The 23,142-nt window shown below is 37.2% G+C and overlaps 1 protein-coding gene across 16 annotated transcripts in view; it reads left to right on the top strand.

The window, feature by feature from the left end:
• The window catches only part of CAMK2D (calcium/calmodulin dependent protein kinase II delta), a 147,386-nt gene that overhangs the window by 83,556 nt on the left and 40,688 nt on the right, over nt 1-23,142 (top strand). For 9 of the 16 annotated variants that reach the window (XM_034442347.3, XM_034442344.3, XM_034442346.3 and 6 more), the window contains exons 4-11: nt 4,295-4,349; nt 6,970-7,035; nt 9,487-9,559; nt 14,561-14,663; nt 16,341-16,424; nt 18,848-18,942; nt 21,592-21,714; nt 23,019-23,102. In XM_034442347.3, coding sequence (XP_034298238.1) covers nt 4,295-4,349; nt 6,970-7,035; nt 9,487-9,559; nt 14,561-14,663; nt 16,341-16,424; nt 18,848-18,942; nt 21,592-21,714; nt 23,019-23,102 — 683 coding nt within the window. Of the gene's footprint in view, nt 1-4,294; nt 4,350-6,969; nt 7,036-9,486; nt 9,560-10,573; nt 10,647-14,560; nt 14,664-16,340; nt 16,425-18,847; nt 18,943-21,591; nt 21,715-23,018; nt 23,103-23,142 lie in introns of all 16 variants that reach the window. The other 7 variants (XM_060686897.2, XM_034442345.3, XM_087874471.1 and 4 more) reach the window with 1 other exon arrangement.

Genomic DNA, 23,142 nt, shown 5'->3' with positions numbered 1-23,142 from the left:
CAAGGCAGCGAAGCAAGGCTAGCGTTGCGATTAGCAGCTAAGGTAAGCAAGCTGGAGGGGGAAAACTTTTTCCTTTTACACGGCTCTGGGCTCTGGCGATCCCAGCTGAATTGCCTGATTAGCCATCCCAGAGCCATTTAAGGCTCATCAGAGTCTTTCGGGCTGGTCTGCCTGGTTACAGGAGAACAACACCCGGCGTATAAGACGATCCCTGACTTTTGAGAAGATTTTCATGTGTTAAAAAGTCGTCTTATACGCCGGAAAATACGGTACCTTTGTGTCCTGGTCAGTGTACACTTGAGGCCCTCATGGCAGGATGGCAGAACACAATTAATGTTGCTATTTTCTGAGCAAGATTTGTTTAACTTGTCATGCTTTAATCTTGTATTTTATATTTTCTTTTAATTGTGATGCTTCTGACACAAATAAACAAACCTTCCAGATACAGTTTTTGAAGCATATTTAGTTGTCTTGCCCAGTTACGGTTTTTATTATTATTTTTATTCTTTTAAAATGTACGCCTTCCAGTCATTCTGATTTCAAACAGCCTTTAAATCTATCATGTCTGTCCATCCATCCATCCATCCATCCATCCATCTATCTACCTATCTACACAAACACACACACACACACACACACAGAGAGAGAGAGAGAGAGAGAGAGAGAGAGAGAGAGAGAGAGAGAGAGAATATATATACATATATTCCTTTTAGAATCTCCTGTTTCAACCTGCTTTCATTTGGCTATACTGTATCATATTCTTACCTTTATACTGTTATCTGAAATACTGTCAGATAATAATAGATTATTTGTTTTTAAAATTAAAATCAGCCTGAAATAAAGGAATTTTGTTGTGAAATTCAGGTAGCTAGATCTTTGAATTAATAAAGTATTCAGAAGTTGCCTTTGTTTTCATCTCTGATGACTAAGTAAAACAGATTTAGTGAGGAACCGAATAATGGTATTCGGTTAACTGATTAATTGAAGTTAGAAATAAATATACCATGTTTCTAGTAAATGTGTTAATTAGGGAAATGTAATTTCAAACAGAGTATATGTCCTCTGTTTTGAAGGATATCACAGTGATGGCCTCGTGAATTGATCAGTATTGATCAGTGGAAGATGCAGAATTGGAAATGGTTTGAAGGTGCTAACATCAGCTCTGTCTTCTATTAATCAAAATTGAAAATTGCTTCTGCCAGCCATCAGCTTGACTGATTTTAGGAACCCTTACTAGGATAATGAAACATTTCTGTTTCTAACAAAGTTGTGTAGAACTTGACTGCACAGTCTTGACAACTGGAAGCATAGTGCCAAATATAGCAGCAATCATTTCCTTCCTTTTTGTTTCAAATACTGTTTCTTCTGACCTCCTTCCCCTTTTCTTTCTTTCCATTTTCTCTCTGACATCTGAATGTATTCCATATAGTAAAGCAGTTACAGGCAATATGGAATGTGTAGGCAGTAGCATGACTATTTATCCAGTTGTCTAACCTGAATTAATGCTTTAAAGGTTCTTTTAATTATAAAAAGCAAATAAAAAGGAAGCAAGCATTCAGCGAGGCAAAAAACTGTAGACTCCATCATCATCAGAACTTTTTTAAACAAAAGCCTCTCAACCTAATGTAAACCCCAAAAGCATCCTTTAAAAAAATAAATAAGATAGTTGGTTACAGCCCAATGTTAGAGAAATCTCATTTGTAAACCCACTGCATAACACTTTAGGATAGGAACTGAACTTCGTCACTGCCTTTACATTATCATTTATATCCATGCTTGTTTTTTTTTAAGGTTTTACTATTATAGTTTCTTTAGTTACACTAATAATATAAATTACGTCATTAGCAACTTAAAATGGAATGCTCGTAGACAATGCCCAAGCCCTTATTTTGGTATACATTTATTTTTAAAACATAATGAGCAGAAAAAAGGAAAATAAATTTTAAAGCTTAATGAAATGTAAAACATTAGTTTACACAAGAGCTTTCTTGTTTCAAAAGGCAAGATAAAAAGTGCTAATTGTTTTGTCATTGTTTTAAAATTTTCATAGTCTTTAAGGTTTATTACCACGAAATAAAGCTGTATAGGCTAGTAGAAAAAATATATAGAAAAGTTACCATTAATATTGATGCAGGGGCTAAAGGAACAACTAGCATCGGTTACAGTTAGCATAATGGAGCGGTAATGAATTGTGCAGCACCTTGTTTTAGCAGAATCAGTATTGATTTTGCCTTTGCACACAAGGATGGAAAATAAGTATTAGAAGCTTGTCACTAATATAATAGCATTCTTGGATTCAACATATATGCATTTTAAAGGGCCCCCTTTAAAACTTTCACAATAGAAAAATAATGGGAGAACACAGTATTGATTTTTTTTCTTTATTAATCAGATTTGCATAGCAGACCATCTAACCAAAGGCAAGTCTGTTGTTATGTTGTGTTTTCACATGTCCATACAATCATGCAGTCACTGAGGAAGTTATTTGCGCTATTGATTCCCAAAGTCTGTAGAGATTCTCAGTCATCCAGGTCCTAAAGGTGCTTTTTCAGGAGACAACTGGACTTTCTTGTTTTTCTTTTGAAGATGTTTCGCTCTGACCGGATAGTGGGGAATGGAAGGATTTATATCCCTTGCAGACATCTGATAATTTGCATCCTTTTAGAGGATCGTTGAAGCACTTGGAAGTTTATTGATTTCAAACCCCTTTTCAGTACTGAAATCTCAACAAAAACATCTTGAATGGATGGCTGTCTAGCATCCTCATCCAGTCTATAGGGGAAGTTATCACTACCTTCCCAATTGGTTCCTCTATAGTTCCTCCTAAACTGATCTACTATTAAATATTTTTAAAGAGTAAACATACCTTGTTCCCTCAGACTCACCCTATAAAATCTCCTGGTTATCCTTATTTTCTTTCTCTACACCTGTTCTTGTTTTGCTGAATCTGTGTTAAAATGCATTAACAAGAAAACATTTGTCAAATATTGCATGAAATTCTGATTAATTCTAATTCTAAAAAAATTCTAAATTCTAAAAAATATGCCTGTATTCAAGGCAGGATTTCAGTATAGTTGGGGACCTAAATGATAATTCAAAGTGATGGGGGTGAAAGCAAAGAAGTCCAACCTACAGTGCTTGCCACAGTATCTTTCTTTCTCTTCCTTTTAAAAAAATGTGTATAGTTGGGAGGAGGTGGTTAAATATAAGTTACAGGTTCGCAGTGTTTTATTTTTACTTTTAAAATGCAGTGTTATTTTCTGAAACAAAATAGTACCTATTCTGAAGTATGAATATGGATAACTGAAGAGGTGTAATGATTGTGGTGATGTTTAAAAGACCATCAAGTGCTGGATATGAAACTGGCAGTTAACAGTGGCCAAATTGAAGAATCATTCATTATGGGAAGGTAATGGCTATGAATGCATTGCAGGTCCAGTTTTCAAGAAAGCAAAATTATTTTCTGCTATTGCATAAATTCCACTGACCATAAAGAAGTAGTCAGTTAAATACAAGAGTTTTTTTGTAAGTGAAATGTCTGCATTTCTACCTATGAGTCAAATGGATACTTGATAAAACTAATTGTTCCCTTGGAAGGTCAGACTTTTGGTTTCAGTTCTGAGAAATATGTTTTGAACCAAGTCATTTCAAGCTTGAAGTTGAAAAATGGAAATGTATGATTAAAACTACCTTTCTGTACAGTAGATCTTTGGTCAATATTAACTACCATCCACTGACTGGTTTCCTCACCTGAAACAAACTATTCTGAGTTCCGTATCTATTCCTTTCTAGGTAGAACAAAATGTTTTTGATAGATTATGAAGTCTGTGAAAGAGAACGAGTCTTGGTTATTGTATTATTTCATTTGCATATATTCATTTTCAGAGTAATTGCTCAGTTTATTCTGTTTGGTACCCAGTATTTGTTGACACTTGAAACATTGTATGTGCTGATTTTTCTTTAATGGGTTCAGGAAAAATATTTTCTTTCTTTTAATGGATAGATTAACTTACTCGGGGCCTGCACATAGCTATCAAAACTGAAATTTAATTTGCAAAAAATTATGAATGTAGAAGGCATATGAATATATTAGACGTTAATCTATACTATTAACAGAATTATGCTAAGATGCTGCAAATGTATCTGTTTTGTGTGATGGCATTGTTTTCAACTGAAAATGTAACCCAAGGAAAAGAGTAGAATATTATATGTTAACAGAAGGGTAGAAGGAAAGGATAATAAAGTTAAGAATACCTAGAAAAAAACTAGACAAATCTTTCTCTTCTTTCAACAGTGCGACTTCATGAAAGCATATCAGAAGAAGGATTTCATTACTTAGTCTTTGATTTGTAAGTTGACTTGCCTATTTGCAGTTTGTCCTATAACATGAAATATATAAAATTAAAGACTATGTCATATGATCCAGATGGAAAAGAAATGGAACAGAGATTGCCAGAGAACCCTATAAACAAATCTATAAACACACACACACACACACACACACACACACACGTTGTTGTACATGGTATGCAAACCACCAATAGCCATTTCCTATCTATAAGGGAAGCCAGTACATTCTAGGTCAGTGATGGCTAACCTTTTTGCCATCAAGTGCCAGGAAGGGGGGAGGCAGGAGAAGTTAGCGCACACGCATACCCACACCCATAATTCTATGCACCCTGCCCTGCTTTCTAGGAATTTCTGGATGCTGGGGAAAGCAAAAAAATCACTTCCTGTCCCACCGGGAGTTGGGAAATGGGCCATTTCAGGCCTCCGGAGGGCCGCTGAGGGAGTGGGGAAGGCTGTTTTCACCCTCCCCAGATGCATAGACAGGATCTGGAGCCAGGTAAGAATGAAAAACAGGCCTCCCCACCCCCCCATCCCCAGGCCCTCTGGAGACAGGAAACAGCCTGTTTTCCTACTTCTGGTGGGCCCAGAAAGCCCGAAAATCAGCTGGCCAGCGCCCGCATGTGCACTAGAGCTGAGCTAGCGTGCCCACTGATATGGCTACACGTGCCACGCATGCCACAGGTTCGCCATCACGGTTCTAGGTAACTGGTTCACGATGTCTGGACAGTATTTCTGTGAAATCCATGTTTATTACTACTGATAACTATTTATGGAATAGACAAATTTGATGGACTTTTCAGGGCGATTGTCTAAGAATGAGGAAAGAATTATGAAGAACAACACAAATTATATAAGTATAGCATATAATATTGACACTGGCAGTAGTTACTCTAGTAAGGAATAAAAGGCAACTACTGTAAGCTGTGTATTCTGATCAGTTCCTGGTTTCTAGCTGGAGCTAAACCAGAATTTCCAGGTTAACATAGCCAGGATGTTTTCTGCAGCAACATTTAAGCTATTCTGAAGAGAAATTAGGAGAAGGCATACAGCCACCACAATATTATTACATCAGAAATAGTCTGTTGCATGGTTTAAATTATTTATGTTGCTTTGTGTGAATTTCTCATTTTATCAAGACAGATCAAAATATTTCAAATAAAGAAAATTCCATTACAATTTAAGCAGAAATGTTGAAAGAAAATATAATAATATAAACTGAAAAATAATTCAAAATCTGTGAGATCTGCCAGAAAAAAAATGGGTACATATTTTATATTGAAAATCTGTTTATAGTAATTTTTCAGGCTATCTGATTTACTACAAATATAATAAAGACAAAGAGGTCACTAAACAAAAAATATATAATTGCTGTTAAGTAATTGTAATAAATAAATATGGATATCTTTCTCTCTCTCTTATTGCCTTCTACAAGAGCATCAAGAGTGGCTCTGCCAACTGGCATGGGCATCTAAGAAGGATATGCCACTTTAAGAGTGGTTGGTAGCTTAAGGGCACTCTCTCCACCTCTTTAACTTTTTAACCTTTTAATTTTAAACATTTTTAGTACTGTTTTTAATTCTGATTTTAATTATGCTTTTACATTAATGTGTGATTTTTATTTCTAAACCACCTAGAGTTATTCAAGTGAAATGGGCAGTGTAGAAATTTGATCATAAATAAGAATAAGATGTCCTTTCACCCAGTTTTATCTAGCATTAAAAAATATTTTTGTAAAGAACTTGTTTTTTGTTTATGAAGCACATTTCTTTTGCTGAAACTCTATTGAGTGAAATATAAAGGTCATTAAGTGGGCTTATTGTTGCCTGAAAATTTATCATTTCAGACCTCACAGAACAATGTGTTTTGAACTAAATTTTAATAAAATGAAACAAAAAATGTTATTTTATATAAATTGTTTTCTCTTGATTCTTTATTGGATGCTTTATTTGAACTTTGTTTTAAAAATTGGCTAAGTATTGAAAACCTTCAGTATTTAAATAGTAATGATAAATGATAAATAATGAAAGGTTTCAGATAAAAATTCAGTGCAAAATTATTTTTTTAAAAATGACTTGAGCATATGAGCAAAATTGTATTGAAGCCATTGAAACACGATCCTGCTTCCTGTCTTGGAAAACCATCAAGTTAAGAGTTGATGAAGAAGAATAGCCAAATAGAACTGGTGGCAATTTGAAATAATATAAATCCTTGGAATATAATCCTTTACCATATCTGCTATATCACTGGACAGTGCAATAAAATGTGCAATTTATGCATTGTATTGAGGTCCCCCAATGAAATATACCTATTCATTCCTGGTTTTTCATAGCAAATACAGTACAATAAATCATCCTTTTGAGGACTATATGAGGAAGGCCAGAACAGTGAATGACTTCCACTGTTTGGAAGTCAGTAATATTTTTTTTTTAAAGTAATGTGTAAGTCCAGCAAACATTTATCTACTAAGGATATACCTGTTATCTGAATCTAGAACTGAGTCTGGCTGCAGATCCTTCATTATATGAAGCAGCCACGTGGTATTTGCAAAAAAGTTGGGTAAAAATTAAATTTCTAACTTAGTTTTTTTTTATCTGTAAAAATGTTTCATATCATTACTAGAGTTACCGGAGGCGAATTATTTGAAGACATTGTTGCAAGAGAATATTACAGTGAAGCAGATGCAAGGTCAGTGCTGATTTTTTTTAAAAAAGAAAAATCATCTGGGTCGTCTCTAAATTTGATAAACAAAATAAAAATAAATTTAATGTGATACCCTGAGGCAAATTACAGTAACCGCTCTTAAATATCAATCTTGGAAAACAGTACTCATTTAGCATACTGGGATTCTACCTGTTTGCGTTTTTCGGAAAGTCTATTTATAGATATTTCTTTCCACAATGCAATTCCCATTGGAATATTACCATATGAGAATTTGGTTCTACAAATAAATGTGCCATTATTATTCTGTGAGTTGTATCAATACTTCTTTCCTTTTACATTACATTTCCTCTGTCATTAGATTAGAGCAGGGGTGTCAATCTCAATTTCATTGAGGGCCACATCAGGGTTGTGTTTGACCTTGGGGGGCTGGGGGCCATGGTCAGGGGGGCATGGCTAGCTCGATGTTACTCATCGAGGCTCTGTTTTTGGCCACGATGGCCTTCCGGGGCTCCGTTTCTGCTGCAACAGCCTCCTGCAGCCCTCTGCCAGTGAAAATGGAGCTCAGGAAGGCTGCACGCAGCCCTCCCAAGCTCCCTTTTCACTGGCAGAAGCATTGCAGGCTGGTCCTTTGCTGTTTCCAGGGCAGGCCCGCAGGCCAGATCCAAGCACTCACGGGCTGGATCTTGAGTTTGACACCCTGGACTAGAGCAACATGATGGTAGTAAAGTATGGTTTTTCTTCCTTCAAACCCCACCCCAAATATCCTACCTTACAATATGATTTTGTAGAAGTTCAACTATTCCTAAGGGGAAAAAGGAAAAATAGATATGGCAGTGATTGATTTGCTCATGTAGGAAGTTTCATACTAGTTTTTGTTGGAATTTTAGAAAGGACAGGGGTGATAGCTATGGTCTAAATAACTTGTGCCTACTAAAATCAAGGAACTCAGAAAATTCTAAAAGCTTCCAAAACTAATAAGTTCCAATATCCATAACTAGTCTATATCTGGAACCCATATCTCAGCTTCCCCCCCCCCTCCTTTTCCATTGCAGGCAGTAAAATCAGTTCACGTGGCTTTATTCTTGGCCTGCCACTGTAATGTTCAGTTTTTTTATTGACACCAATAAAAAGTTCACCTGTTGCTGTAAAAGCAAGGAATTACTCTTTACTTTCTTTAGTCCTGAACTCAAAGCATCTAAAGGCCTGTCTTTATAATTTGTTGTCTATTTTTTTCCATACTTAGCAAGTGTGTGATAAATATAACGGCTGAGGTAGAGAGGAAGATGAATAAATGAATGGGTTGAAGGGTGTGTCGTCTCGAAGACCAGAAAAGTAACTGTTCATGAACAGAGTTATCTCTGCTGGAGGAAAGGAGAAGTTATTTTTGCTGACTCTACTTTCCCTAAAAACATCACGCAGCATCTTATCAACTTCTGTGAAAGAGCACTGCAGGGATCTTTAGCAGAAGAGGAAGAAAAAAAGAGATCTCTTTTCTTCTTCCAATGAGGTTATCTACTGAATTTACACCCTAGAATCCTACTAAATTAATTCAAGAGACTTCCTATTGTTTTTTCCCCCCAAAGATGACTGCTAGTAAGTGACTGCTTCAAATGCACCTTTCAATTACACAAACTGATTCCTCCCCACACACATTTCCTGTTCTATTCAACTGTTTGATTATCAAGAAGCTTTGTTCTTTTTTATTTGCTCTGTTTTATTGTTTTCCTTACCCTCCTATATAAAAATGTTTATATATGTTGGAGTTTAACATGAAAGAATAATGCACATAAAAATAGCCATTATGCCATTTATTAATATGTGGAAAGCATGCATATATAATAGAATCATTTGCATTGTATTTGTTTGTTGTTCAATTAATATGTACTCTCTTGAACACACTAGACAGTGGAATATAACCTATATTGGTTAGCAAACATTCATGCTCTTCAGGTTGTATAATACCCACAACTTCATATTTTTCAGCATCATTCCAAACACACTGACTAGTCAGTGAGCAAAATTCTTTGTTGGTCACTATGCATAGTCTTGACCATCATGACCAGGGGTTATACAAGTTCTCTCTGCTATTTATGTTGATGTTTACAATTGCACCGCTAGCTACAATAAGCCTGTATTATTTACTATAGATCTATCACCTAGTATGTGTTTTAACTTTTCCTCTCATATTTCAGCAAATATTCCACCAAAAGTTTATACCTATTATATGTTATATGTTAAATGTCATTTCTTTTGAGTCTCTTGACAATTTTTTCCAAAGAGAAAGAGAGAAATGCTGTGTTTCAGTTCTGTGTGTAATTAAAACCTGTCTGAAAATGTGATTTGATTATTTTAAGTTATTACTATTTTAAGTTACTTTCATTATTATTATTATTATTAAATTATTTTCTGTATTTAACGTGATTATGTGCCTTAAAATGTTTTCCCCCCTCCCATTCTGCCCTTATATCTTTGCAGTCATTGTATACAGCAGATTCTAGAAAGTGTTAATCATTGTCACCTAAATGGCATAGTGCACAGAGACCTCAAGGTCAGTATCTGGTGCCCCGTAGGTTTGCTAAGACTTTTGTTTTATTATTATTTTATTTGTTTTTGTCTCTCTTCTGTCTCTCTTCTTCTTTTTTTTTCTTCCCGGCTTGAGTTTTAAGGGTGGGTCGGCTGAGAAGTTCCCTTGGCTATCCTCCTCACCCTTAATATGAGAAATGGATAATGCATGAGGCTGCTTTCCACTCTGCAAGTGTCACAGGTTTAATGTCCATCACAGAAAAAGGTAGAATAGGTACTGCTAATACAGGGACCTTCCAAGAGATGTGGTAGGTGCCATAGGTATCAGGAACCGTTTTGGAAGGAGATTACCTCAGTCCTGTAGTCTGTATCTGTGACTGACCTTTGTCTGTGATAGATGTTAGCCTGCAGGTTTAAAACACCACTTCTGTTCAGAGACAATGGGTTATTGTAGCAGAATGACTGGCTATGCATTGCTCTGCTAGAGTAGGATAGATCCCTCAGGCAACAGGGATCAAATAATTGCTTGGCTAAATGAAACCATGAAGGGTGAATAATTCATCTCAAATACAAAACTACTTAAAAGTAAATTTACTTTCAGGGTTGCTGGTGGAAAAAAGGCCTCCAAGGCGAGTAAAGGAGGGAAGGAACAAACTGCACCAGATATTTAACCCAAGTTTGTAAAATGGGTTTATTAGTGCAGTGATATGCTCTCATTGTCCACTTCTCAATATGTTATGCATATGCCCAACTATACTACCTTCCATCCTTTTGTTGAGCCGGAACATATCCCTACCCCCTCCTATTCATGCCCTACATAAAAGTGGGCTACCATGCGTGTATTTGCAGTGCACATTCACAATGTCTGAGGAAGTAGCTGTTCTAGCGGAGGAATGCAGATCCATACATTTTTAAGAGGTTGTGAATCACGATCTCAGCCTGTTCATCATTTTGCACTTTAACCCAGTCTCGCTGAGGTTATACAGACAGTGAGTGTACAGCTTCGAACTAATATACGCCCCCTGGTGTTTGCATGCAGTCATTGCATTCAGCAGATCCTGGAGGCTGTGCTACACTGCCATCAGATGGGCGTAGTCCATCGGGACTTGAAGGTGAGTAATGCTGTGGGGGAAGATAATCATATTACACAGATTCAAAGCACTTCATAGCTGCATTTTTGCATCTAGAAGCAAAGAGATGTCCACTGATTATTTTGCAAGTTGTTCGTGGTTGCAAAACAGGCAACTATTTTTTTCCTTGCAGATTTAGGATTCTTGTGATTCTTCTTTGCTTACTTTATTCCCACGTCTCTCTATACATGTTAATTCAGCTATGCAAATATAGCTAAGGTTAATCAGTTTTCCCACATGATTAGTTTCGTCAGGTTTTTTCCTAATGTGACATTGTTGACCAGCAGTTCCAACTGATTTTTAATTCTTATTTCTACAATTAAAAAAAAAAAATCTTTAGACCTAAAACATACAGTGAGCAAATGTAGAACAGTAGTAACGAATATGAGCAAGCAGTTTGTCATTCTTTTGGAACTTAATTCAGGACTTACAGTACATGCACATACACATAAAGGCACACATTCTTTTCATAAATTTAGAACATGTTGTCTGTTGTGTTTTGCAGGTTGTAACAGTAATATCCAAAAAAACCAATCTGAAAACTAAGCAGAATCTCATAGAACATTTTAAAGCAATTTCTTTCAGTTGCTCCCTGTTTAGATGATATCTGTAATAAACTATAGAGCTGCCTGTTATTCTCGCAATACATTTTCAGAAGGAAATTCAGACCCAATGGGGCTTCTGGAATTTACTAATAGATTTCATACTGTGAACATTCATCATAGCAAATCTGCATGGTTACTTTAGATAACAGTAGTTCCTCCTGACAGTTATTGGGAATGGTTGATTCCCAAACTAGATCTGGTGTGCATTTGATGTTATTCTGCAGTCATTTATGCTCTGTATGTAACAGTACGTTGATGTATTTATGGCAACATCTTCATTGGCTAACCTTGACAAATATACAACACTACCTTATAGTGGGTGAGGATAATTGGGGAAGATGTGTGTGCATCTATTCCTGTACATTACTTCTGATAATAGTCCTAAATATGATTTGGACTAGAACCCATATTATGCATGAAATGACTGCCTAGATAGCAAGGTATACACAAAAAGTACAAAAGAGTACAGTAAGAAAAAATGAAGACATGTACATGTGTTGGTGTATACAATTGTATATTTTTTTCTGTGATCAGAAAACATTTATTTATTTAGCTACCTAATGCTTGCGTCCCCAGGTGTCTATTTAATGCATACACAAGAGCCTACATTTACAATTCATTTGTTTAAAATAACCGAAGATTCTTTTTAGAAATTGATACAAAACAAAGAATTAATTAAAATTATCTACCATTAGAATAACAGACTTGATAGATTATTTTAAAAGAAAAAATGATTAAAAGAACAGGAGCCCTTATTTTTAAAAACATTCATCTTGCCACCAATACAACAATATATGTAATAAAGTATTTATGTCAACGTTCTGGGTTTCTGGGTTCTGTTTTGTTTTTAAATCAAACCCCTTCCTCAGATATAAAACTTGAACATTTTATCTTGGATAAAGGATTCTGTAAATCATATACTGTTTAAACACCTATGTACATTTTATAATCATTTTGCAAGGATGATATAAAAGATGGCCCCAGAATGTTTCAAGAGACGAATGACTTCATTCAGTCTTGAATTAGTGCTGAAACCCATTAAAACAAATCTGACTCACATTTATAGAATACAATTAACTGGTCTTAATTTCAATACAGGTGTAGTTTTCTTTAAAGGTTAACTTTGGATTCACTTTGTGACTATTTCCATTTCTTTCACTATCATTGCTTGATTTGGCCAAATAGCTTTTTCCTGAAGAATCATAGAGAATATTACCCCTTGTGATTTGTCATTTTTTTTAAAAAAAATATCTTGTTTTATTTTGCCACATATGTGGATTTTAAAATATAGATTTTAAATTAAATTATTAGATTCGTAATATTCTTTTAGGATACCCTTTATACATACAGTTTAGATATTAACATAAAATTTGTTGTATGCCTCTTTTATCAATATTATAACAAAGAAGCTCGAAAATTATTGTTTTCTGTCTACTATATGCACATCTGCAGCTAAAGTGCAACTTTGTGATCCACACACTAACTTGTTCCTTTCTTCGATGGAGTCTCAAGATTCCATCTCTGTTTAAATCCCCCATATTTTTGTCCAATTGTGTACATTTGCCCCAACCTATTCAGAACTCATGCATGACAAATCTATTGACATTTCCATCGTCCTGAACTGGCTGGTGCATGTTTTTTTAAGGGCATAGTCAGTTGCCCAGAAGTCAGAGGAGCTTGCTATTGAATGTATGGCTGCTCTGTAATTATTAGACCATATTTCTTTCCTTACGACTGTGATATTTGCTTCACATATTTATGTCCAAAGTTACTTGTTTACAATATTCAGTGGTTCTCATGGAAGATTAGGTTGTTATCCTAGTTTTGTGTTGTGCAAGATCTAGGTATTTGTCTATCAAAGTGTATAAATGTAATACAATGTAATCTGACTTTATGAGAATTTTTGAAATTCCATTCCCAGCCATCCAGAAAGTGCAAGTTTAGACAGAAGCTGGTTTAAGATCACAGCTCCTGCATAGGAATTGGAAAGTTATAGATTATAAGATTATCAACGCTTTCTAAGAACTATGCTCTACTAACTTTTTTCTGCTTTAAAAAACCTTGCAGATTAATTAGCCCGGCAAACTGCTTGTAAAATTGCCCTTCTTATAATTCTTGTTATAATAAAACTTTTTTTTTTTAAAAAAAAAGTTTAGATTCCAAAATAGAAAAATACAGGTAGTCTTCGACTTACAAGAGTGCATTTAGTGACTGTTCAAAGTTACAGTGGCAATGAAAAAAGTGACTCATGACCGTTTTTTCCAGTTACGACCATTTTAGCATTCCCGTGATCATGTGATCAACATTCAGATGCTTGGCAACTGACTCATACTGTGTCCCAAGGTCATGTGATTACCTTCTGCAATCTTTTGACAAGCAAAATCAATGAGGAAGCCAGATTCACTTAACAAACATATTACTAATCAACTGCGGTGATTCACTTAACAACTGTGGCAAGAAAGGTCGTGAAATGGGATAAGTCACTTAACAAACGTCTCACTTAACAACAGACATTTTGGTTGTAAGTCGAGGACTATCTGTATCATTGAGTATGTTTAGATATAATGGAATACTGACATTTTAAGATGATCTTAACTATATTACAAGCTAAGACTACTGTAACTGAATTGCAAGAAAGTTTTATTTGTATCTTTCCTGATATCTAGCAGTCATATAAATTTTGACAAGACAGATATAGGTAACATTTCTAGGTAATGTATCCTTTTTGTAATAAATCATGTTTATGATGTATCTACTTTTAGCAATAAAAAATATTTGAGCCTTGGTCTCATATCAGTAATTGGTTATATGTGACCATAACTTTTCCTACAAGAAGAATGCGTTGAAGAAGAGATTCTCTGGACCAAGTAGTATTCTCCAGAAGTGTTAAAGGGCTTGGAATTCTGGGAAATTCAGGCCAACTAATCTGATGGGCATCAGGTTGGATAAAGTTAATAATCTTATAATTTGGGAAAACTTTGTATTCCCAAATAAAATTTGTAGATACTTGATAGACCAGTCTTGGACGGTTCTGAAAGGATTTCTAAAGAGAAAAGAGGGTTTTAAAATATAACAGAAGAAAACAGCCCTACTCTAAAAATTTGTGGATTTGGGATCCATTTAAAATTTTTCAGAATCAAACTTTTATTACTTATATTTGAAAATAGGAAAAGTGTATTTTCTCTGTCTCCAACTTAATCTATATAAAGTAAATACTACTGAATTAAAAATACTGATTTATCTTCTACTTCCCTTTTCCTTTTTTCTCTCTCTCTTCTGTCCTTCATAAAGCCTGAGAACTTGCTTCTAGCAAGCAAGTCAAAAGGAGCAGCTGTAAAACTGGCAGATTTTGGATTAGCAATTGAAGTGCAGGGTGAACAACAGGCCTGGTTTGGTAAGAAAAAAAATTCAGTTTGTATTATACCTTCCTATTTAATCCAACATCGCTACACCATATTAAATTAATATGCCTGCAAGTGGGACATTAAAGAAATCTACTACAGATTTGCAAAAATTGTCTGAATTATCATTGAATCAAGCTGTTCTAGCAGCCATTTTCTCCAATCAGAAATCTACATTAACCCTCATCCCCAAATTAGAAGCATAAAATGCACGAAATAATTAAAGAAAATATGAAAAGTTGTATGTAAAAAGTATGTAAAAAGTGACTGTTAGCTGTATCTATTAGCTTGCTTTGGAGAAATATTTTTTTGAAAAATCTACATAAAAAGATTTTGAGAAAGTTCTCACAAAATCTGTATTTGTAGATATTAAAAATTCTACACAATAAACAAAAATTCAGATGATGGAGGTGTTAAAAGGGATGCGATTATGCCAGAGGTTTTCTTTACCATTGAAAAAAAGGAAATAAATCGGTTGTCCCTTTCAGTTTTCCAAATTATTCAGAGCCCAGATAAATCCCTAGAGCAGTGCCTCCCAATGTACTGGCTGGGGAATTCTGGGAGTTGAAGTCCACACTTCTTAAAGCAGCCAAGGTTGAGAAACATTGCCGTAGAGCAGGGGTCTCCAACCTTGGCCACTTTAAGACTTGTGGACTTCAGCTCCCAGAATTCCTCAGCCAGCTTTGCTTTCTGGGAGTTGAAGTCCACAAGTCTTAAAGTGGCCAAGGTTGGAGACCCCTGCTGTAGAGCATAAAACAAGCTGAAAGGGTAAAAAAGAAAGGGTAAGAAAAAAAAACATTGGTGTAAATTCAGAAGTAATTCACAAATGTTTCTAACAGGTAGCCCTCTACTTATGGCCACAATTGGGGCCAGAATTTCCATTGTTAAATAAGGTGGCTTTTAAGTGAGCTGCACTTGATTTTATGACCGTTTTTTGCCATGGGTGTTGAGCAAATCACTGCAGTTATTAAGTGAGTCGGGCTTCCCCCAGGACGCTGTAATTATAAATAACATGCTGGTTGTCAAGCTCCCAAATTTTGATCATGTGACTGTGGAGATGCTGCAACTCTCATAAGCATGAGGATAGGCCGTGTCTTTTTTCAGTGCTGTCGTAACTTTGAACAACCGCTAAACGCATGGTTGTAAGTTGAGGACTACCTGTATTACAAAAAAGATAGCAATAGCACTTAGACTTACATACCACTTCACAGTGCTTTACAGCCCTCTCTGAGCGATTTACAGAGTCAGCATATTGCCCCCAACTATCTGGATCTTCATTTTATCGACCTCGGAAGGATGGAAGGCTGAGTCAACCTTGATGATTGATAGATAGATAGATAGATAGATAGATAGATAGATAGATAGATAGATGATAGATAGATAGATAGATAGATAGATAGATAGATAGATAGATAGGATAGGATAGGATAGGATAGGATAGGATAGGATAGGATAGGATAGGATAGGATAGGATAGGATGATAAGATAAGATAAGATAAGATAAGATAAGATAAGATAAGATAAGATAAGATAAGATAAGATGATAAGATAAGCAAAGTAATGTAGAATAGATGGTGACAATGTAGCCTAAACCCAGATACTTAAAAAAGGATTTTAGTATTTGTTTTCTTCTGAATAGCTTACTGTTCACTAAGTAGACTTACTTTCAGGCTTTGCTGGTACACCAGGATACCTTTCCCCTGAGGTGCTACGAAAAGATCCCTATGGGAAGCCGGTAGACATGTGGGCCTGTGGTAAGCCAATTATGATTTGGGGGGGAGGGGAGGTTTGTGAGTGCATGCTTATCTCTAAAGCAAACAACTGTGGGGGTTTTTTTGTTTTTTTTAAATTTGATTTATATGCCGCCCTTCTCCGGAGACTCAGGGCGGCTTACAATGTGCTCAGCAATAGCCTTCATCCTTTTGTATATTTATACAAAGTCAGCTTATTGCCCCCACAACTGGGTCCTTAATTTACCTACCTTAGAAAGGATGGAAGGCTGAGTCAACCTTGAGCCTTGGCGAGATTCGAACCTGCAGTAATTGCAGGCAGCTGGTCTTAATAACCAGCTTAATAATAGGGTGCCTTAGACCACTGTACTACCAAGGCCCTTGTCCTTTTGTGTGTGTGTGTGTGTATCATACTTAATGTCAGCGTCGGTTTAATATAAGGTTCCAAGTAACATACTCGTAGCAAACAAAACTCTGGAGCAAGTATATTCCTCAAAGAATAAGTTTATTGTATAGGTCATATTGGCACAGGCGGGTGAAAACCGGCTCTTAGTATTCCCACAGTTTTTACCTAGTAAAAGTTTTTCACTTCCTCAAAACAATCAGTCACATGATTCAATCAGGATTTTGTCCAGTTGCTAGGTGACTCCAGTCCCCTCCTTCTGAGCACCTGTGCTGTCTCTTGGTTCCCAAGAGAAAAGTATTTTGTTTTGGCTACAACACCCCAACTATCTTTATTCCCCCCCTGCCTATCCCTCTGCTTCAGTGTGTCAGCACTGAAGTCTCAAAATGGCCTCAGTCAGGTCAGCTTCAGGGTTGACACCTAAGCTATATAGGAAGAAACTTGGAAGATGTTTTTCAAATCATTCAAAGATAGTTTGCCTTAAGTTCACTATAAATGAGGGATGGAAATTCCTCTTACTGTTTCTATCATTCTGTGTTTATCCCTGACTGGTATTAAAGAACTACCAGTTTGGTGTAGTGGTGAAGAGACTGTGAATTCTAGTCCCACCTTAGCCAGCAGGTGACTGTGGCCTAGTCACTTTTTCTCAGCCATAAGAGGAAAGGAAGAAAATCTTATGGAACTTCTGTGCACCTGTATTTGGGTTCCTATGTTCAGGAAAAGAAGGTTGAGTGAAAGACAATTCTCCTGATCTTTCCTCATCATGCTGCTCTAATTAAAATTAGTGTCCATTGCCTTTCACGCTAGGAGATCTTATTATGGATTTCCCATGTATCATGTCCTCCAGTTATTCTTTATGTGTGCTACAGTGGTGGGTTGCTACCAATTCCAGAGGTGGGTTTCAGCAGGTTCTGACCAGTTCTGGAGAACTGGTAGCAGAAATTTTGAGTAGTTCAGAGAACCGGTAGTAAAAATTCTGACTGGCCCCGCCCCCATCTATTCTCTGCTTCCCAAGTCCCAGCTGATTGGGAGGAAATGGGGATTTTATTTATTTATTTATTTATTTATTTATTTATTTATTTATTTATTATTTAAATTTGTATACCGCCCTTCTCCCGAAGGACTCAGGGCGGTGAACAGCCAAAATTTAAAACACATACAATATAAAAATTAAAAAGAATTAAAACAGAATTAAATCAATTTGGCTTCCCTAAATTTTAAAACCCTTTCCCCATAAAATAACCCATTAAAATTTTAAGCCAGCCCGGCTTGCTGAAATAAGAAGGTCTTTAACGCTCGGCGGAAAGTACGGAGGTCCGGGATCAGTCGTATTCCTGGGAGTAGCTCGTTCCAGAGGGCGGGTGCCCCCACAGAGAAGGCTCTCCTCCTGGGGGTCGTCAGTCGACATTGCTTGACCGACGGCACCCTGAGGAGACCCTCTCTGTGGGAGCGAATTGGCCGGTGGGAGGTTATCGGTGGCAGAAGGTGGTCTCGTAAGTACCCGGGCCCTAAGCCATGGAGTGCTTTAAAGATGAGAACCAATACCTTGAAGCGCACCCGGAAGACCACCGGGAGCCAGTGCAGCTCGCGCAGGAGAGGTTTTACATGGGAGCGCCATGTCGCCTCCATAATTACCCGCGCGGCCGCATTCTGGACCAGTAACCTTCCCCTGGAGTGGAGTGGGAATGGAGATTTTACAGTATCCTTCCCCTGACGTGGGGTGGGAATGGAGATTTTACAGTATCCTTCCCTGCCATGCCCACCAAGCCATGTCATGCCATGCCATGCCATGCCTACCAAGCCACACCCACAGAACCGATAGTAAAAAATTTTGAAACCTACCACTGACCAGTTCATCCCGGATCGGGCGAACCAGTAGTGGTGGCGTTGGGAGGCTCCGCCCACCCACCCAGATTCTTCTGCGCATGTGCAGAAGCATTGTGCGCACAAGTGCGCATGTGCCGATGACCAAACAAGTAAAGACGGATTTTGAAACCTGCCCCTGATGTGCTACTTTTACTCATTAGTTTAATACCATTTGCAGGTGTTATACTCTATATCCTCTTGGTGGGATACCCTCCCTTTTGGGATGAAGATCAACATAGACTTTATCAACAGATCAAAGCTGGTGCTTATGATGTAAGTAATGCCTCAATTTCTCTCTGTTTTTATCATTGATCATTTATTATGTCTAAAAACACAACACAATTAAGTATTTGATATTCTGGCATTCTCTTGCTTCCCTCCCAACCTCTGAAATTATTCTGATGATTTTGTTTCCTTTGTAGAATTTTCTCTTCTATGTAGTGTGATACACTACTAGTGAACACTCAAATAATTGTGCAGACTTGAGTATTTACAGTATGTGCTTTCAAGAGACACAATAAGTGTAAATTGTTGCATGGTGGCTGGCATGTAATTCTATGTAGTAATGTAGTTTGATTTATTTTAAAAGGAAAGTAAAAAATCCAGTTTAGAAACAATAAAGAATTTCTCACATAAGTAACTACCATAGTTATATTTTTTTAATCAGGTATAGAGATAACCAGTTTGCTGTGGTGGTTAAGGCACCAGGTTAAACCAGGAAACTGTGAGTTCTAGTCCCTTTGTAGTTAAAAAGATAGCCGGCTGACCTTAGATCAGTCTCTTTCGATCATAAGAAGAAGACAGTAGCAAGTCACTTCTTCAGAATTCTGGAGGAACTTGTCCAGGTAGTGTCCAGGAGTCAACACTGATTCAAAGGGGCACACACCCACACCCACACCCACACCCACACCCACCACAAAAAGAGCAGAATAGAATAACAGTTGGAAGGGACCTTGGAGGTCTTCTAGTCCAACCCCTTGCTTAGGCAGGAAACTTTATACCACTTCAGACAAATGGTTATCCAACATCTTCTTAAAAATTTGCAGCATTGGAGCATTCACAGCTTCTGGAGGCAAGTTGTTCCACTGATTAAAGCAGTAGCCACATTAAAAAAAGGGGATTAGACAAATTCATTAATCTTTCAGGGAGCAAGCCTTAAATATAAATTACTAAAGAGTGAGCATTGAGGTCTATCACCCTCCTGTTACCACTTGTGGGTTGCCTGAATGGGGATTGTTTACCACTTTGTAACACAACATGCTGAAGTACATAGGCCCCTGGTTAAGCTAACTGATCTCTTTCATCTTAAAATCAACCTTGCAATCTTCCTCTAGTTATCCATCTATTTCCTGTTTTCCCTTTGAGATATATGTTTGAGTAAAAGCAGGACAGCCATCTGTTCATGAAGCATCTACTTGGAGTCCTTGCTTGAGCACAAAGTTGAATTAGGTGGTCTAAATTGACCCTTCCAGCTTGAGGATTCTATTTTTCTGACCCACAGTCCTCCAGTTCTGTTAGACTGCAGCTTTCATCATGCCAACCAGTTAATGGGAGGTGTAGTCCAAAAGAGCTGGAAGGTACCTAGTGATGCTGATGTAAATAAATATTCTCAGTATAGTTTTTCTGCCACCGTATTGTGCCCATCCCTGACACATCACTCATTGACCACAGTTTGTTACAGATTCCCACACCTATAATCTGTCTTGATTTTGTTACAAGTTTGTGTATGAAGATCTGGGGCAGAAAAATGTGAAATGAGCCATGAAGTACTGGTGCCGCCCACAATGTTTCCATCCTATTTTCTCACCGCTCATAATTTTCAAGTCCGTCAATTGCAGCCACAAGAATCATTTTTTTAAAAAATGATGGGTTTTCCTCCCGCCCTGCCTTTTAAACATTGATGCCTGTTGGAATGTATTTCCAAATAGACAAATGTCTCTTCTGCATGATTATCCTTCTTGCTATCTCAGAAGAGTCCATCATACAAATTGCTTTTCATAAAATAATAGCCTGCTTTCAGAAGGACAGCCAGTCTTACCGGCTTCGGCCATGTTGAAATGTACGTGAAGGCTTTCCGTAATCAACAGGCAAGAATCAGTGGCATGCAGTGGTCAATTCAAGAGTAGATTATCTTTCCCAATTATTTGGAAGGTTATCTGAGCCTATTACAGCTATTCCCTCTCTTCATATCTCATACAATTGAGTTTTCTTTTATCTAGTCTACTCGACTCAGGTTTTCTGTGTCTCAGTTCAATACTAATTAACTTGTTTGTTTTCATTAGTGCTGTGCTATAACATTCACTTTGTTTTCAATTGCTCAATTTGTGAGAATGGGAAGAATTTGAAGCGAAGTGAATGGAGAAGGGGTGGGTTCTACTTACCTTTACTACCGGTTCACCTCGTGTCCGCCCACACTCTTCTGCGCATGCACAGATCACCTATGATGACGTCTGGGTCAGTGGACGGAGCCTCCTGCCAGTTTTACTACTGCGAACCGGTCCGACTGGGGGCAACCCACCACTGGAATGGAGGAAATAGCTGTACAAATGCTACTATAAATTCATGGGAAGAGAGGGAAGATTGCCGTATTTGAGAGAGGGAGAAAAGTCTCATCATCCATCAACCCACGTTAAGGCAACCTCAAAATCTGTACAAAATGATTTATTGCCTAGAAAAGAAGCAAAACAAGCCTTGCTTTGTTTTCAAGGAGTAAAAGATCCCTACAAAAGCTGCAGCTCTAGTTCAGCATGACATGCTTTTTATTATATCTTTTATTTTATTAAAATATGGCAAGGTGGCTATAAGACATATTTATTTAGTTGATGTTTTATCAAAAGCCTTCTCATCGTAATTTACCAAACAGTTCACTTTCGTCTGGGCTGCTGTATCGGTTTGATTTTACATGAGTCTGTGTTTTTCAAGTTTCCTTCCCCAGAATGGGATACCGTGACCCCAGAAGCGAAAGACCTTATCAACAAAATGCTTACAATCAATCCTGCCAAACGCATCAATGCAACTGAGGCCCTCAAACACCCATGGATCTGTGTAAGCAATATTTAATTCATTAATTATGTTTTGCCCAGGTGTCATGTGGTTGAGGATCAAAATGTAAGGTTAGGTATTTGGTTATTCATACACATCCACATTCTCTTAATCCATTTTACTATTTTGCAGCCTATTAATTTCCTTCTATAAAATCTTTTCTCAGTATTGTAGTTTACCCTCAGACACATAGAATTTATACCACAGTGGTAGAAGTGATTGGACAATCATTTGTCTGAAATGGTTTAGGATTTCCTGTTTGAGCAGGGAGTTGGACTAGAAAACTTCCAAGGTCCCTTCCAACTCTAACGGTATTTTCCTTTGTTCTTCAGAGAATTGATGTTTTGTAGTGCCAGTACAAAAGGGGACACAGTGGCTCAGTGGCTAAGACGCTGAACTTGTCGATTGAAAGGTCGGCAGTTCAGCGGTTCGAATCCCTAGTCCCGCATAATGGGGTGAGCTCCCGTTACTTGTCCCAGCTTCTGCCAACCTAGCAGTTCGAAAGTACATAAAAAATGCAAGTAGAAAAATAGGGACCACCTTTGGTTGGAAGGTAACAGCGTTCCGTGCGCCTTTGGCGTTTAGTCATGCCGGCCACATGACCACGGAGATATCTTTGGACAGCGCTGGCTTTTCGGTTTTGCAATGGAGATGAGCACCGCCCTCAAGAGTCAGGAACGACTAGCACATATGTGCGAGGAGAACTTTTACCTTTTAGTGCCAACACATGAGGTTTCTGTTAAAGGGTCATGTAAGATAATAGCTATAGGTAATCTTCATTTAGCAACTGCCTCATTTAGTGCCCATTCATAATTACAACAGTGATAAAAATATAGTTATGATAAAACATATTTCACAACCTACACATATCTGTAAAGCAAAGGAAAGCTGAAGTAAGGTTGTAAGTGTGTTGTTACATTTATACTTGGTGACTGCTTCACTTAATGAACAAGTTGCCAGTTCCAATTGTGGTCACTAAATGAGGCCTACCTGTACTTTTAATTAAGCACCAAAATCAATCCTACAAAGCAGAAGGTATAAAAGCAGGATCTGAATAATATATTGGAATTGATAATCGGTGATCATGTTAAGGAGAAAAAGAGTTCAGTCCCTGTAGGTAATATAATATTCAGCGGCAACACAAATTAAATTGAACTTAAATGGTGGGAAGGAGCACTGTTATTCTGACTGGGAACTCTAGAATTGTCACTGACTTCTGGATGCATCTCCAAAAAAAGAGTTATATTAAATAACAGTGTAGATAAAGCTGCATGCATTGAAACATATACTCTGTTCTTGTCTTTCAGCAACGCTCTACTGTTGCTTCGATGATGCACAGACAGGAGACCGTAGATTGTTTGAAGAAGTTCAATGCAAGAAGGAAACTCAAGGTAAGAGAGCAATTTTTATGGATCCTTTTAGTTCCTTTAT

The sequence above is a fragment of the Pantherophis guttatus genome, chromosome 8, assembly GCF_059756535.1.
Source record: "Pantherophis guttatus breed Tessera chromosome 8, ASM5975653v1, whole genome shotgun sequence".
Taxonomy (NCBI): Eukaryota; Metazoa; Chordata; class Lepidosauria; order Squamata; family Colubridae; genus Pantherophis; species Pantherophis guttatus.
Note: the sequence above shows the minus strand (reverse complement) of the source record. Positions and strands in the feature narration are given on the sequence as shown.